At 35.2% G+C, this 18,554-nt stretch overlaps 1 protein-coding gene across 3 annotated transcripts in view; it reads right to left on the reverse strand.

Annotated features, from left to right (window-relative positions):
• SOS2 (SOS Ras/Rho guanine nucleotide exchange factor 2) overlaps window positions 1-18,554 on the reverse strand; it is a 108,924-nt gene that overhangs the window by 29,643 nt on the left and 60,727 nt on the right. For all 3 annotated transcript variants that reach the window (XM_036242182.1, XM_036242185.1, XM_036242183.1), the window contains exons 7-11: window positions 17,354-17,464; window positions 11,254-11,352; window positions 2,170-2,297; window positions 1,032-1,687; window positions 572-653 (exon numbers count right to left, since the gene is read on the reverse strand). In XM_036242182.1, the coding sequence (XP_036098075.1) occupies window positions 572-653; window positions 1,032-1,687; window positions 2,170-2,297; window positions 11,254-11,352; window positions 17,354-17,464 (1,076 nt within the window). The remainder of the gene's footprint in view (window positions 1-571; window positions 654-1,031; window positions 1,688-2,169; window positions 2,298-11,253; window positions 11,353-17,353; window positions 17,465-18,554) is intronic.

The raw sequence follows: 18,554 nt of genomic DNA on the forward strand, positions 1-18,554 counted from the left end.
CACTGATGCTGGAGTCACTTAGCCCTCCATATCCTCAGATATGGAGACGGATAAGGATAACAAACTCATGGACACAGTAGCTGTCTGTAATCCTTCAGTTAGGATGTTAAAGTGGTAGAAAAACAAATGAGACATGAGTTGATAATTACTGAAGCTGGATGATTGATAAATGGGATTATTATATTTTCCTATTTACTCTTGTATACATTTTGAAATATTCCATAACAAAAAGTTTCTTTTAAAAGTAAAAAAGTCTTTTTTAAAGAAGCATTGTTTTATTGTACATAAAAAAAAACTTCATTAAAATACAGAGTTATTTTTATCCTCTAAAACTGGGTCTTTCTGATTACCACTATAAATATTGCTAAGTTCTGAAAATACCTCTGTTATAAACAGGGATTTCAGTTTAAGCGCACTATTTAAAGTAAACAGAAATACTGCTAATTTTATGCCAAATAAATTATATTAAAAAACTATTTGAGTACATATTAGGTACCCAGTACTTTACAAGATACAAAACAGTTAAGTTTTTACAAAATGTTAATATTAGTGAAATAAAAATTTTTCTTACCGTTCAATCAGTAAGCTTAGCAATTCCTGGGGTTTACAAAATGAACGATATGTAGTAAGAAAAGTACGAACAAAATTGGGATCTGAAAAGGTAGAGCATAAAACAGGTTGCATGTTCAATTTATTCAGCATATTTTGGAGGCCTTACTTCTTTTTTCTTTTTATTCTGGCTTCTCCAACTGTGGCTCTTCCTGCCAATCACAGTATTTCTTGATAAATGAGGATTGTGTTCAAATTCAAGATTCATGAATAAATAATTTTTATGACTATTTAATTATTAATGAAATTAATAATATTATATTTTAGAGACATTTAATTATTTATTCCTTTTGTTTCTGCAGTATTCTTTTCATAGTTTAGAGGCAATCCATATTTTTCCAGGCCTCAGGCCTTTTTGAACATTCTTGAAAAGATTTTAGCTCCTTGGCCCTAGATAATCACTTGTAATGAGTTTCACATACCTGCATACATATGATATGTTAATCTTTCAATTAACTTCACCACTGTTCCTCCTTTAATAATGGGGATTCCACTTCTACTTTGCAAGTTGTCTTCAAAAACAATGTTTTCCTCAGAGTCTTTTACCACAAAACGATACACTTCAGGACTTGGTAATCTCAGTGGTTGCTCATTTTCTTCTTTCAATAATACTGAATCTAGCATTCGATCTAGAGTACTACGATAATGAAGAGAAATAAGTGCTGCCATCCAATTATTTTTCTCTTCAGCAGACTTAGCAGCAAATATTATGCTGTTTTCATCTTTGGATACTAATTCAAAAGCATGTTTGTACTCACAAGTATCTTCTTTATCACATATTTGTATTTTTCTCATGACAAATTTTTCTTTTAATCTGTATTCTGCACTACTGTAACCTGGAAGGCGTGACTGGCTATGATTGGGTTTGCAGCTAATCATTAAGCCATCAAAGAGAAAAATATGCCGTTCATGTTTAGCACCAATTCTTGTCAATGGACCTTCCATAATGAATTCATTACAACACTGTCCAATATCTTTGCCTTCCCATCCATCTATGTTTTTCTGAATTTCATTCATTTTTTTAATAGCCAGGTGCTTGCTTCTTAATTGACGATTATAAAAAGGGCAAACAGGATCCCTAAAAAAATACCAAGACAAAGTTAGTTTATTCAATGACTAAGCAACCCTAATTGCTTTAATTGTAAACTGCCTCAAATCACGTGACAAAAATATTAAATGATTAAAAACTAGATTTTGCACACAGCATTTATTTTCTTCTACTAACTTTGCCACTATATGCCTCAGCTTCATTATTGTGAAAGAAGTACTAGAGGCTCTAAATTTCATTCTTATCACCATAAGAAATAAAATTATGAATAATCTTATTTCTTATATAAATTATACAAAAAATTATTAAATATATCTTTAAAAATTGTATTACATATATCTTAACATTATAATGCCAATTTAAAGACTAGAAAACAATAATAAAAATGTAAAACAAAAGTATAATTTTCAAGAATGCAACTATCACTGTAAGTAAAACTTCTTGAGAAAACTAGGCATCAGATGTAAGTGAAATATGCAGAAGCATTGATATTTTCAACAGTTTGGAATTACCCAGGTCGGCGTCGAGGTGAATACTGCTTGTAAATTCGGTCCATACTACCTTGGAGATTCATGAGAGCAGTAATCGCTTGGTTCAAACATTCTCTGTCTTCTTGTTCTTCACTACATGCTTTCAATTGCTAGGAAAACCCAAAAAGAAAAATTAAACCTGTATTGTTTACCTTTCTTGTAATTAGAGGAAGCAGCAATATTATAACTCTAAATGAATCTTAAATGTACTTAATAAAAACAGCTATAATTTTATATTATATAAATATACCTCAATATCCCTCAAACCAGTCCTCTTTCTACATGTTTTTACAATACATATATAAAGTCCTATTACCATAGCAATCAGAAATAAAACAAAGCAACCGTGATAACCTGGACATTTGGACATTTTCCAGATATATAAAAATAGTTTAAAACATGCAAAACATGAAGCTTAAAAGTTAATTTTATTTGTTAATAACTATGAATAGAGAAAATAAGATAAACACACAATTTCATACTCTTTAATAATTACATTCTTAAATTTTAGAGATTTCTAAAAGCTTAAATATCTTGGTTATACAACATAATCAAGTTGCTAACTTTAGCACTTCAATCCATTATAAACTTTTCTTTCTTTTTATTTAAATCCTCACCCGAGGATATTTTTCCTTTTATCTTCATAGTGGGAGAGAGGAAAAGAGATAGAAACATCGATGTGAGAGAGACACATTACTGGTTGCCTCCCACACAACCCAACAGGGGCCGGGGATCGAACCTGCAACCCAGGTATGTGCCCCTGACTGGGAATTGTACCCGAACCCTTCAGTCTGTGGGCCGATGCTCTAACCACTAAGCAACTGGCCAAGGCTCATGTAAGTTTTTTTCTTAACTCTGTAAGACTATACTTAAATGCTTACCATGCTTCTCTTGAATTCCTATAAAATGCTGTATCTACTATAAATATCTGTGTGCCTAAAGCAAGAGAAATTTTAATAAATTATAAATTAGTCTCTAATTCATTATACTGGAACTTTGGTGTAGATACGAAATAATATATGTGATCAATTATATTCTGATAACAATAAACCTCTCCAGATTTTCATAAAAATAATTTTTAGTAACTTGGTAGGAAATTCAACTCATTAAAACTTATTTTCTTTATGTGTTTAAAAAAACGCATTGTCTTTCTTCAGATGTTTTTGAGGGATGTGTCAGAACTGAAAGAGTAAATATTATGTAGTAAAAAAATCTTCATAGTGTTTTTCAAGAGTTAGAACATTTCTTTTAATAGACATTATTTTAAGCTCTTGATGCGAGAAATAAAGTTACTCACATATACACACACAGGAACACAAAGACAGTGACAAACAGATCCTACCTGTTAATAACTAGTAACTCTAGGTCAAGGGAGCTCACTATACTATTTTTGTAACTTTTTTCTAAGTAATTTTTTCAAAGTAAAAGGTAAAAAAGTACTACCTAAGAACTCAATTGTCTCATATTTGAAATATTGGCTTATCTTTCCCAGTGAACCTCATTAAAGTTATTAGTACTAGGTCTTCCTGTTAAGCTTTAAACTAAAGTAAGATAGATTAAGCTCTCGAGAAGATCATTTTTATTCTTTCCATTACTAAATTTCCAAGGAATGATCAAAGAGTTAGAGAGCAAAAGAATGTTATTTGTCATTGAATAAATCAATTCTGAAGTGAGTAGACATGTTCTTAGTAACAGAAGGATAAACAGAGATATTTTTCTTAGACTATAAGAAGCATATTATAAAGTTACTTATAAATCAGGAAATAAATTGTTTTTTTCTTTTCCTCTTATATAAAAATTGAAATTTATGTTAAGAAAAACCTAAAATTTATCTGAGGAAAAACAGAAAGTGAAAGTAGTTTGTGATGAACCTCAAAGGTGTTTAAATTTGAAAAGAAAATATATATATTACCTATAAAATAAACTTTAAAGTATTGCTATGAATAAGAAACCAACAATGTACTCTAAAATAATTTCAGGCGATCTGTATATGATGTCCTATCATTTTTCATTAAGCAGTTGTTTTTATATTTACTAATTATAAATTCTGACTCTGCTTATTATATTCCATAAATAAGTGATAATCATGTGGTACTTGTCTTTCTCTGATTGGCTTATTTCACTCAGCATAATACTCTCCAGGTCCCTCCATGTCATCTCAAAAGATAAGAGATCTTTCTTTCTTAACAGTGGCATATTATGCCATTGTGTAAATGTACCACAGCTTTTGTAGCCACTCATCTACTGATGGGCACTTTCTAGATCTTAGCTATCGTAAATAGCACTGCTATGAACATAGGGGTGCATATATTCTTTCTGATTTGTGTTTCAGGCTTCTTAGGATATATTCTGAGAAGTGGGATCACTGAAGCAAATGGAAGTTCCATTTTTAATTTTTTGAGGAAACACCATGTGTTTTTCACAGTGGCTGCACCAATCTGCAGTCTCATCAGCAGTGTCTCCATATCCTTACCAGCACTTGTTGTTTGATGATTTGTTGATGGCAGCCATTCTGGCTGGTGTGAGGTAATATTTCATAGTCATTTAAATTTGCATCTCTCTGATGATTGGTAACATTGAGCATTTTTTCATATGTCTCATGGCCATTTGTATGTCCTCTTTGGAGAAGTGCCTATTGTGGTCCTATGCACATTTTTATTTTTAATCCTCACCTGAGGATATTTTTCTATTGATTTTCAGATAGAGTGGGAGGGAGAGAAAAAGAGAGAGAGAGAGCACAAGAGAGAAACACCAATGTGAAAGAGACATATCGACTGGTTGCCTCCCACATGACCCTAACCAGGGTTGGGGATCAAACTGCCAACTGAGGTTCATGCCCTTGACCGGAACTGAATCCAAGATCACTCTTTGGTCTGCAGGCCGATGCTCTAACTGCTGAGCCAAACCAGCCAGGGCACTATGCCCATTTTTAATTGGACTGTTTGTCTTCCTTTTGTTGAGGTGTATGAGTACTTAATATATTTTGGATATTAACTCCTTATCCAATGTATCATTGGCAAATATGCTCTCCCAAGAATGGATTCCCTTTTCATTTTGATGCTGGTTTCTTTTGCTATGCAGAAGCTTTTTAGTTTGATGTAGTCCCATTTACTAAATTTTTCCTTTGTTTCTCTTGCCCTAGGTGATGTATTGGTGAAAATTCTGCTATGTGTGATGTCTCATTTTGCTGCCTACATTTTCTTCTATGGTTTTTATGATTTCAGAAGTTACATTTAAGTCTTTTAGCCATTTTGAGTTTATTCTTGTGCATGGTGTAAGTTAGCGGTCTAGCTTCATTTTTTTTGCATGTAGCTGTCCAATTTTCCCAATACCACTTATAGAGACTGTCTTTTTTCCATCGTATGCTCTTGCCTCCTTTGTCAAATATTAATTGCACATAATGTCTTGGGTCAATTTCTGGGTTCTCTGTTCTGTTCCATTGATCTATATGCCTGTTCTTATGCCAGTACTAGGCTGTTTTGATTACGATGGCTTTGTAGTATAACTTGATATCTGGTATTGTGATTCCTCCAACTTTGTTCTTTTTCAAGATTGTTGTGGTTATTTCGGTCTTTTTTGGTTCCATATAAACTTTTGCAGTATTTGTTCTAAATCTGTGAAATATGCTGCTTGGCACATTAATAGGGATTGCATTGAATCTATAGATTGCTTTGGGTAGTAGGGCCATTTTAATGATGCTGATTCTTCCAATCCATGAACATGGTCTATGCTTCCACTTTTTTATATCTTCCTCTATTTCTTTTTCAATGCCCTGTAGTTTTCTGAGAATAGGCCTTTTACCTCCTTGATACTTAAGTTTATTCTTAGGTATCTTAATTTTTTGTTCCAATGGTAAATGGAATTTTTCTTTTAGTTTCCCTTTCTCAGTGTTCATTATTGGTGTATAAGAATGCCATCAAGCCTGGCAGGAATGGCTCAGTAGATTAAGCAATGTCCCATGGACTGAGAGGTACCATTTCAATTCTTGGTCAGGGCACATGCCAGGGTTGTGGGCTTGATTCCCAGTAGGGGGCTTGCAAGAGGCAATCAATCAATGTTTCTCACATCAATGTTTCTATCTCTCTCTCTCTCTAAAAAAAAGAAAAAAATCCATTAAAGAATGCCATCGAGCCCTGGCCGGTTTGGCTCATCGGTTAGAGCATTGGCTTGTAAACCAAAGAGTCTTGGGTTCAATTTCAGTCAATGGCACATACCTTGGTTGTGGTTCAATTCCTGGTCCTGGGTGGGGTTGTGCAGGAGATAATCAATTGATGTATCTCTCTCACATTGATGTTTCTCTCTCTCCCTCCCTCCCTCCCTCCCTCCCATTCTGTCTGGGGGGAAAAAAAGAAAAAATATCCTCAGGTGAGAATTTAAAAAAATAATAAATAAATAAACAAATAAATAATAATAATAATACGAAGAAGAAGAAGAAAATTAAAAAGAATGCCATCGATTTCTGGATGTTAATTTTATATCCTGCTACTCTGCTGAATTCATTTATTTAATCTAGTAGTTATTTTTGGTGGAGTCTTTAGGGTTTTCTATGTATAACAATATCATGCCATCTGTGAATAATGACAGTTTCACTTCCTCCTTTCCAATTTGGATGCCGTTTATTTTTCTTCTTGTCAGATCTCTGTGGCTAAGACTTTCAGTACTATGTTAAATAAGAGTGGCAAAAGTGGACATCTGTTAAGAAAAATGCTTTTAGTTTTTTCCCATTGAGTATGATATTGGCTGTAGGTTTTTCATATATGGTCTTTATGTTGATATATGATCTCTCTATTCCCACTTTGTTGAGTGCGTTTATCAGAAACGGGTCTGGATTTTGTCAAATACTTTTTCAGCATCTTTTGATATGATCATATGACTTTTATCTTTCATTTTATGTGGTGCATCACATTTATTGATTTGAAAATATTGTACCAGCCTTACATCCCTGGAATAAATCCTGCTTGGACATGGTGAATAACTTTCTAAATATATTGCTGGGTTCAATCTGCTAATATTTTGTTGAGGATTTTGGTGTCTGTTCATCAGGGATACTGGCTTATAATTTTCCTTCTTTGTAGTGTCTTTATCCAGTTTGTGTGTCTTTTTTTTTTTTTAAATAAAATATATGCAAGATTTAATTTTATGATTCTTTGGTATATTTTGATTAACAGACCAACTAACTACTAGTTCCAATAACAGTGGTTAAAAGCACTTGAAGTCCAGTGATTAATTGGTGGTAAAAGTAGTTATAGCCTAAGGATAAGTCAGGCCATCATAGTTAATATACTGATCTTAGATGTAGATAGATCGCAAAGATTTTTAAAAAGCTTATAGACTCAAACGAGGATTTTTAAATGTTGCCAAATATTAGAAGGCCAATATAACACTAATGATAGGACTTTTGATTAGACATGAACATTACCTAAAAATGTTTAGGAATACAAATACACATCTGGGGCTGCCAATGTATTATTTGTAAGAAGCCTGTAATCCTTCTTATGAGTTTTTTATGGCTCCATTAGTCCATGGAGATATACACAATCAAATTGCTCATCTATTTGTGCACAAAAGCTAGTGAGCTCTAGTATCACATATTATGAGTTATAAGACTCCATTAAAAAGAATTCTTGAGCCCTGGCCGGTTTGGCTCAGCGGTTAGAGCGTCGGCCTGCGGTCCCGAGAGACCCGGGTTCGGTTCCCGCTAAGGGCATGTACCTTGGTTGCAGTTTGTCCCCGGCCCTGGTCGGTCGTGCGGGTGGCAGCCACTCGATGTGTCCCTTTCACATCGATGTTTCTCTCTCTCTCTCTTCCTCTCTCTCCCTCCCACTCTACCTGAACAATAAATGTCCTCGGATGAGGATTAAAAAAAAATAAAAAAAAAAAAAAAAAAAGAATTCTTGAGGTAGGCATTCATTAGAAATCATCAAATGAATACCTTGCCTAGATGCCTACAAAATATAGAGTTATTCTGGCTTCTTTATTTTTTTTTTTTTGCCCTGGCTGTGTTGGCCTATGGACCAGAGAGTCCCAGATTTGGTTCCTGCTAAGGGCACATACCTCGGTTGCAGTTTGCCCCCGGCCCCAGTTGGGGTCGTGTGGGTGGCGATCACTTGATGTGTCTCTCTCACATCAATGTTTCTCTTTCTCTCTCTTCCTCCCTCTCTACCTCCTGCTCTATCTGAAGATAAATGAAAAAAAAAAAAAAAAAATGTCCTCGGGTAAGGATAAAAAAAAAATAATAAAATAAATATTTTTATTGCCCTGGCCAGTTTGGCTCAGCAGTTAGAGCATCAGGTCATGGACTGAAGAGTCTTGGGTTCGATTCCCAGTCAAGGGCATGAACCTAGGTTGCAGGTTTGATCCCCAGCCCTGGTCAGGGTCATGCGGGAGGAAACTAATTGATGTGTCTCTCACATCAATGTTTCTCTCTCTCTCTCTCTCTCTCTGTCTCTCTCCCTCCCTCCCTTCTACTCTATCTAAAAAAATCAATGGAAAAATACCCTAAGGTAAGGATTAACTGCAATGTATAGATATATACATACTTTTTTTTGAGAAGAGAGTGAGACGAAGGCAGAGGGAGATAGAAAGAGAAACATTGATGTGAAAGCAAACACTGACGGGCTGCCTCCTGCATGCCCCCTATCAAGGATCTTGTCTGCAACCCAGGCATGTGCTCTGACTGGGAACTGAACCAGCAACTTTTTGGTGTACGGGACGACACCCAACCAATTGAGCCACACTGACCTAGGCTATTCTGGCTTTTATTTTAATATTATTACTAATGGGTTAGAGTGTCTGGACAGGTTATCTAAGCCTGGTATCAAAGGAGAGGTACAAAATGCTCAAGCAGAAAGATGCCTTGCTTATAAAAGAACAACAAAAAAGTCAGGGAAGAAAATTTTACTGACCAAGATATGTTGAAATTACTATTGAAAAGGCAAATAATCTGAAAGTAGGCAAAAATTCTTAGATGTTAGCTGGAATCAGTAGCTATGATATAGGGAAATGAGAATGGAGAGTCCCTCCAAAATCTCCATCTCTCTATATGGCCGTTTGGTATCTTAAATATCAAGAGAAAGTGTATATGGAACCTGAAGTGTAAAAAGAAATACTTGAGCCCGTCCGGTGTGGCTCAGTGGATTGAGCATCACCCCATGGACTGAAAGGTCCCAATGTGATTCGTGTCAGGGCACATTGCCCAGGTTGCAGGTTCAATCCCCAGTAGGGGGAGTGTAGGGGGCAGCCGATAGATGTTTCTTTCTCACATCGATGTTTCTATCTCTCTCTAAAAAAAAATCATTAAAAATAATAATACATTTAAGTTAATAAATATTATTTTTTAAAAAAGAAACACTTGAGCCCTGGCCGGTTTGGCTCAGCGGTTAGAGTGTCGGCCTGCGGTCCTGAGAGACCCGGGTTCGGTTCCCGCTAAGGGCGCGTACCTCGGTTGCAGTTTGTCCCCGGCCCTGGTCGGTTGTGCGGGTGGCAGCCACTCGATGTGTTCCTTTCACATCGATGTTTCTCTCTCTGTTCCTCTCTCTCCCTCCCACTCTACCTGAGCAAAGAATGGAAAAGTGTCCTCGAGTGAGGATAAAAAAAAAAAGAAACACTTGAATTCTGATGCCTGTCCAAAGACATCAGACACTCTTATATTAGGTAGTAGTGCTTTATGGCTTCAAAGAATGAATAATAAAGGAGAATCATTCATCACTTATCAGTGAAACTATAACCCTTAGAATAAATATGGAATATATTCAGGTTTAATTAATGCACAGCAACAAGAACAAATAGACATGTGGAATGCAAAGACAAACCACATAAGATATTTAAAATGGCGAAAAACTTAAACAACTCCACAAAAGATTATCTAAAGGCTAATAAGCATACTATCCCAATTTCATTAATAATCAGGGAAATACAGATTGAAACAATGCTAAATATACCAGATGACAGAAATTTAAAAGTATGAAAATATGTATAAAGAGAGATATCTCATGCATTCTGACAGGAGCGTATACTGTACAACCCACTTTGGAAAGTTGCTTAGCATTATCTATTAAATTTGAAAATACACACATCCTAAGACCTAGCAATTCCATCCCTGAGTATATACCCTAGAGAAATAAAATGCATGCACTTGTGTACCAAGAGATATGTACAAGAATGTCCACAGCAAGTGTTATCAATAATAACAAAACAACCAGAAAAGAATAAACAATTAAACTAGAAGAAAATTAAACTAGAACAGCATATAATAACATCAATAAATTTTATAAATATAACTTTGGGAGAAGATATAAAATAGAAAATAATATATATAATTTGACCTAATTTATATTTTAGGGATATGTACATAGGTGGTCAAACTAGAAACAAAAGAAAGGAAGTAGCTGCCATTAAAGACAGGGTAGTGGCATACCTCTATTGTGTTTACACATATTTATTATATAACACATTTATGTTTTATTACATACTTTTCTGTAAGTTCATAATATATCATTATAAAGTTTATATTGTTTATTAGAACCTTTAAGAATTCAATATATTTTTATGTTTACTGATCTTTGAAAAGAGTTCAAGTGTTAAATTAATTTTTTTTATGTTGCTTGGGTCCTAGCTAAGAGAGGAAAAATACTATACTGCATAAAAAAGTCAACTTTAAAATTGCTTTTCTTATTAAGTTAAAGCAAGATGAAAATTTAGAACAATGTTATGTATAAAAGTTATTAATTACTTATTTAAAATAAAAGTTAAACCACTGTTGCCATCTGCCTCCAAAATTAATTTTAAAAAGTAAACTTTTCTTTTTATAACATTAGTGCTTTGAGAGTCTGTATTATGAGATGACAGATAAAGATACATTTTCCTGTCTCTATCCACCACTTGGAAATGATATGAAGATAAGTAAGAAATACAAGCTTTTCATCATGGTCTGTGGAAAGAAGGTATAGACATTTAAGATAATTTATTTTTATGAATAAAAAGTATTTAAAAATAATATCAGATCAAAAACAAGTTTTTAAGCCTCATAAATGCAAGTACTTTTGGTTCAGAAAGCTTTCATCTTACCTTTAATAATTCAAAATAATGCCAACAGTGATACACGGGCACCAGCATAAGGCGTGGAAGAACATAACGAACTGCCTCTCTAAAACCATCAGCAATGGACTGCAAAGCAAAAAGATATAATATTATATCTTTGATATCAATGATATAAGCAGTGCTGAACAGAAATAGCTTTTTAAACTATAAGATACAGACTTATCAAAACTATAATGAAAAACATGTTCTATATTAAAATCAAAGTGCTGCCAATCAAGTTTTTTCCTCCTTTTTACTCCTTAGAGTTATTAAATTTTCATCTTTATATGGTAAAATAACTTTCACAATGGTCCTCTCAGCTTTCTTTAAAAATTTTGGGTTCCACATACTCTACAGGAATTTTAAAAAGCTATGAACTTTTGGCACATTGTTATGTCACCATTTGAAATGTCTTAAGTTTAAGTAGTTAAAAAGGATATTTTGGGGGAGGGACATTATATGTATACTGTAGATATAATTTAAATATATTTCACTGAACAATGATTAAAGAAGTTTCAGATTTAACTCATTTAATTTATGAAAAATGTCTGTTGTATAATCTAATTGACAAAGCCAGTCTTCACTGTCAAAATAAATAGTCAGATCAGATTTAATTTGTGCAAAAACTCTGACTTCCTTCTTATATTCAAATACATGTCACAGTCTTACGTACAGGGAACATCTGGAACAACCTAACATCCAGGTATGAGAACTTTATTTTTTTTTTTTTTATCCTCACCTGAGGACATTTTTCTATTTTTTGTTCAGGTAGAGTGGGAGGGGGAGAGAGGAAGAAAGAGAGAAACATCGATGTGAAAGGGACACATCGAGTGGCTGCCACCCGCACGACCAAGCAGGGCCGGGGACAAACTGCAACCGAGGTACGTGCCCTTAGCGGGAACCGAACCCGGGTCTCTCGGGACCGCAGGCCGACGCTCTAACTGCTGAGCCAAACCGGCCAGGGCGGTATGAGAACTTTAACTTTGCAAGTCTCCCTCTCCTTTATTCCACTGTCCAATGAATGAAGTACTTTTTTAAAAAGTTAATATTCATTGTTATAACCATCTCACTTCTTAATTCTTAGATAGATATGACAAGACATAAGTAGATATGACATGCCATTTCAACTACCAAGAGTTTTTAACAAAGAGTTCTCTGGGAACTCTTTGCTTTGCACTCAATACATTTGTGATATAGTGATTTATAAGATACTTGAAATTAAACTCCTTGGTTTTCATCAACAGTTCCAGGCTCACAACTCCCCCAAACCCTGTCAATTTTTTTTAGGTTTAGAGAGTTAAAATAGGTGCATAAAAGTGCTTTTTGTTATGTTAATGGTGACTTTTAGACCAGGGTTGCCAGGAAAACCAACCCTGTGATTAGAGGTTTGTAATTTTTAGCCCCACTGCCTGTCCTGACCAAGTGGGAGGGCTGGAGATGGAGTTTAATTTCTAGTGGCCAATGAATTAATCAATCTAAATTACCAAATGAAGCCTCCATAAAAACCCAGGAGAGTTCATTGGTCTTTTTGGAGAACTTCCACATTAGGGACCAGACCGCTTCCATGTGCCACTATGCCAAAGCCTCAAGATCCATGGGGACAAGCTCTTTTACTAAGCATCTCATCCTATGTATCTGTTCATCTGTCTATTGACTTGTACACCTTAATATTCTTTTCCATGAATATCCTTTTATAATAAACCAGTAATCTCGTACCTAAAATGATTCTGAGTTCTACAACCCTTTTAGCAAATTGACTGAAAGAGGGAGTTGTTGGAACCTCCAGTATAGCCAGTTGGTCACATAAGCTAAGAGCCTAAGCATGCCTGGCAACTGAAAGTATGTGAGTGTGAGTGTGTGTGTGTGTGTGCGCGCGAGTGCTTGGGCTGGGGGTGTGGAGTTGGAGGGTGCAGTATTGTAGGACTGAACCCTTAACCTGTATAATCTGACCCTATCTCCAGCAGACAGTATCAGAATTTATTTGAATTCTTACTGGTGTCCGAGAATTTTTTGTTGGTGTGGGTGAACAGGCCCCCTACATTGGAATTGGGTCCAGAACTCTATTTTAGGAGCAATGCATTTTTTCCTGAATGGTGCCTTGGATCAATGCATAATAGAAAATTCAATATAGTAATAGGTTATGTGTAAAAGAAATTGGAAAACAGAATGCAAAAACACAAACAAGGTGGTAGGCAGACTAGAAACGGATTCCCTTCAAGTTATGTGTGCCTTTACATTGCCTGAAAGATCTTAGTGTATAGCTAGGGTTACTTATATCCCAGTTTTGAAAACTAATAGTAAGTAGAATAAATGATTTTCTAAAATACATAAGGGATTTAAAAGTCACTCACGTTGATTTTAAATGTCATTAAAGTTGATGTATTTAAATTGATATTTCTCTTCAGATAAATACAGACAACCACAATATATAATATGAAAAAAAAATATGATATGCTGCCTTTAAAATATATCTTTAGCCTAGCCAGTATGGCTCAGTGGTTGAGTGTCAACCCATGCACCAAGAGGTTGCCTGTTTGATTCCTAGTCAGGGCACATGCCCAGGTTGTGGGTCAAATTCCCAGTGGGGGCATGCAGGAGGCAGCCAATCAGTGTTCTCTCTCATTGATGTTTCTATCTCTCTCCCTCTCCCTTCTTCAATCTCTAAAATCAATAAAGAAAAAAAATTAAATATATCTTCATAAGTAAACACTCTCATAATTCTCACATATTGTTAACTAAAATTAAATTACAATTTATTCAATAGACTTGACAACTATTAGTTGAGCCAAAGCTCATATTCTTAAGGTGTGTTATACAACTTCTAAACTACTTTTATTTTTAAGTGAAACATCACTTCAGCTTTTTTAAGTAATACAGTACAAGTACGTTTGGCCTGAAAAGAGGTAGCTAACTCTTTCAACTTCATTGAATATCTGGGGCAATAGCTTAAATAATTGGACCCTAGACATCAAATCCCCCAGTAAAAATTACTAATAAAATAAGATTAAAACAAGAAATGGAAGTGCTTTTAATAAGTATGCAAAGATCTTATAGGCAGATTATCCTAGTTAACAAATATTTACTTTATGGTTTATAGGTACATATAAGATTAACTTTTAAAAATTATTCCTTCAGCCCTGGCCGGTTTGGCTCAGCGGTTAGAGCGTTGGCCTGCGGTCCGGAGAGACCCGGGTTCGGTTCCCGCTAAGGGCACGTACTTCGGTTGCAGTTTGTCCCCGGCCCTGGTTGGTCGTGCGGGTGGCAGCCACTCAATGTGTCCCTTTCACGTCGCTGTTTCTCTCTCTCTCTCTCTCTCCCCCTCCCACTCTATCTGTACAAAAATTAGAAAAATGGCCCTGGCCGGTTTGGCTCAGCGGTTAGAGCGTCGGCCTGCGGTACGGAGAGACCTGGGTTCGGTTCCCGCTAAGGGCGCGTACCTCGGTTGCAGTTTGTCCCCAGCCCTGGTTGGTCGTGTGGGTGGCAACCACTCGATGTGTCCCTTCACATCAATGTTTCTCTCTCTCTCTCTTCCTCTTTCTCCCTCCCGCTCTGTAAAAAAAAAAAAAAAAAGAAAAGAAAAATGTCCTCAGGTGAGGATAAAAAAAATAATAATAAATAAATATCACATCTTCTAAAAAAAAAAAAAAAAAAAAAAATTATTCCTTCATTGACAATAGCTAAGATCTGGAAACAGCCCAAGTGTCCATCAGTAGACGAATGGATAAAAAAGCTGTAGTACATATACACAACGGAGTACTATGCAACTGTAAGAAAGAAAGATCTCTTATCCTTTGGGACAACATGGAGGGACCTGGAAAGTATTATCCTAAGTGAAACAAGCCAAGCAGAAAAAGACAAATACATACCACATAATCTCACTTATATATGGAATATAATGAATACAACAGTCTGAGGAATAGGGTAGACACAGAAACACGGAAGTAGGGTACAGAATGACAACCCTCAGAAGAGGGAGTGGTGGGGGGTGGGAAGAGATAAACCACAGAACTTATATGCATGTATGCATAATCAATGAACATGGACAACAAAGCCGGGGACAGGGCAGGAAGGGAAGAATAGGGAGGAGGGTATCAATGGGGTAAAAAAGGAGAAACATCTGTAACAAAAATTAAATTAAAAAAATTATTCCTTCATTGAAAAAAATTTTGAGAATTAGATGTTATTTTTATTTCAAGTTGACAAGTTTTTGAGTAGAAGTAGAAGATAATAATGGGAATTCAAAGTAAAGTAGGCAGGAAAAGGATGGTAAGTTCAGATCTGAACATTTATATATTTGAATGCCTGTGGGATATCTAAGTGAATTAGGGCAGTTGGTTATATGAAAGTGTACACACACATCCACTGCTCAAAACAGACTTATGGCTTGAAAACACAAATATGAAGTCACCAAGAAAAGGAAACCTAACCTTTTACAACAGCATGAATGGATCTGGAGATTATGCTAAGTGAAATATGCCAGTCAGAGAAAGACAAATAGCATATGATTTCACTTATATGTGGAATCTAATGAACAAAATAAACTGACAAACAAAATAGAAACAGAGGCATAGATACATAAAACAGACTAACAGCTGTCAGAGGGGAGGGGCGTTGGCAGCTGGATGAAAGAAGGTGAAGGCATTAAGAAAAAAATATATATATACACATATATATAACACAGACATAGACAACAATGTAGTGATAGCCAGAGAGAGGGGGTGGCACGTAGATGGAGGTGGGCAAAGGGGGGGAAATGGGGATGGAAAGAGACTTAAGAGTGATGCATGTGGAACCATGCAGTGTGCAGACAATGTTTTACTGAGTTGTATACATGAAACCTATATGGGTTTATGAACCAATGTCACTCCAATAAACTCAATTAAAAAAAAAAAAAGTTACTAGCATACAGGCAGTAGCTAAAGCAAAGGGTATGAATAAAGTCACTCAAAGGAGACCATTAGGGGAACAGAAAATCAGAGGCTGACCACGTAAGTTAGATAATACCTGCAATTAAGAAGACTAAGAAGAAATCAGAGAAGATGAAAATTAGGAGAAAGTACCATGGGAGCCAAATGACAAGAGGGGGACTAACAAATACTACAGACAAATATGAAATCAAAATATCCACTTGGTTTGGTGGTTAATTGTCAGGGCAGTTTTTAGTGTTATACCCTGACTAAGACATAAATGGTAGCAGCTGAATGAAGAATGGTAAACAGTAACATGAAGACAATTGGCCACAAATGGGAAAAAAAAAAACACAAAAAAAGAAAATGACAAGGTTTATTGCTTGTTTTAGGACAATGAAGATTTGCAACCTGGCCGGTTTGGCTCAGCGGTTAGAGCACTGGCCCACAGACCAAAGAATCCCGGGTTCGATTCCAGTCAAAGGCACGTATCTCAGTTGCAGTTTGTCCCCAGCCCTGGTTGGGGGTCGTGTGGGTGGCAACCAGTCAGTGTGTCTCTCTCACATTGGTGTTTCTTTCTCTCTTTCTCTCCCTCTCTCTCTCTCCTTCTCCTCCTCCTCCCTTCTTCCCTCCTGCTCTATCTGAAGATAAATGGAAAAATATCCTAAAAAAAAGATTTAACCATATTCATATGAAAAAGTAAAAATATAAATTTTATTTGTCTCTGTCCGCTAACTTTCATTTTATCTAACACCATTACTGAACCAATTAACTTTGTATACTTCCCATTCATATATTTATCTCCTTTAAATTATAGAGAACTCAGTATGAGTATATATGAGGATATTCTCCACTCTTGATTATTTCAGTTCTAACTTGTTGAAAATAAGAACCTGAAATAGCTCTCCATAATCATCTCTATATCCCAGATCTAAAATACGCCAGATTTCTCTGGTCAATCAGTGTTTGTGATGGCATTCTATAAAAGATTTCTATATTAAGGACAGATTAGTTTTTTCAATCTAAAATAGGCTTAGAATGAACAGATTTTGAAAGACTGGTGAAACTCTTCCTCAGCTGCTTTATGAAAGAATTCCAGAATTACAAATATTTGAAGAATAAGATGTTGAAATAGTTTAGTTGATTTAAAAAAAGAAAAAAAAAATTCAATTTAAGTTTACCTGAAAGTGTAGAGCCACTGCAGGTCTGGCCATCAACTTACTGAAATGTTCATTAAATTCTGGTGAAAGAATGTCTTGGGATAATGTTTCATAAGGATCAAATGCTTGCTCCTGTTTTTTTTTTATAAAAAAAATTGTGTTAGGTTTAAAGGATCATCTTTTCTATTAATATGGCACAGATTATTTAATGGCAAATTTTTATTCAAGTCCTCACTAGTTTCAGAACTCTTTGCCATCTACTTTCCAGGGACAAACAATAACTATGGCTGTAACTGAAAAAAAATTTTAATATAAGTAATGACCTTGAGTTGAGCTAAGGGTCCCAGCTACTAGTCTTAAAATAGGTCATTGACTTTGTGTTCACAAGTATCAAACTATTAAAATGCTTATGCATATGTATCCCCAATAAGTGAAAAGTGTATTTATTAGTAAAAGAAAGCTGACATTTGAAATTTCAGTTAGTCTTAACTAGGATGAAATAAGTTTACACTTAGGATACTTTCAAAGAAAGCAAAAAGTGTACTGTTCTTTTATGATACCACTCTTTTGGATAAAAATCAGAAAAAGAAAGCAAAGACTAGTGTACAGTAAAATAACAAAGCAGAAACTGCACATATTTTATCCAATGCTTATATTTAAATTCCTACTATTTGATAATAATCTATCTCCAATATTTAGTTAAAACTAAGAGGTTTGTTTCATTTTTGTATTTAAAAACACAGTATGTTTTTCAGAAATGACAAGCACTGGCAAGAATGCTGGAACCATCATCCCCTTCTAGTGGTAATCTAAAATGGTATGGCCCCTGTAGAAAATATTTTTGGCAGTTTTTCAAAAAACCTAAACAAAATTACTATATGACCCAGCAACTCCACTACTAGGTATATACCCCAAAGAATTGAAAACAGGGACTCAAACAGATACTTGTATGCCAATGTAATTGCAGCATTATTCACAATGGACAAAAGCTGGAAAAAATACAGTGTCCATCAACAAATAACTGGGTAAACAAAACATAATATATACATACAATGGACTATTACTCAGCCATAGAAAGGAATGGAGTTATGATACATGCTATGACATGGATGAACCTTGAAAACATCATGCTAAGTAAAATAAGAAGACACAAAGAACAAATATTGTATGATTCTACTTATATCAAATATTTAGAATCAGCAAATTCAGAGTCAGAAAGTAG

Source organism: Molossus molossus, unplaced genomic scaffold, assembly GCF_014108415.1.
Source record: "Molossus molossus isolate mMolMol1 unplaced genomic scaffold, mMolMol1.p scaffold_m16_p_1, whole genome shotgun sequence".
Lineage (NCBI taxonomy): Eukaryota > Metazoa > Chordata > Mammalia > Chiroptera > Molossidae > Molossus > Molossus molossus.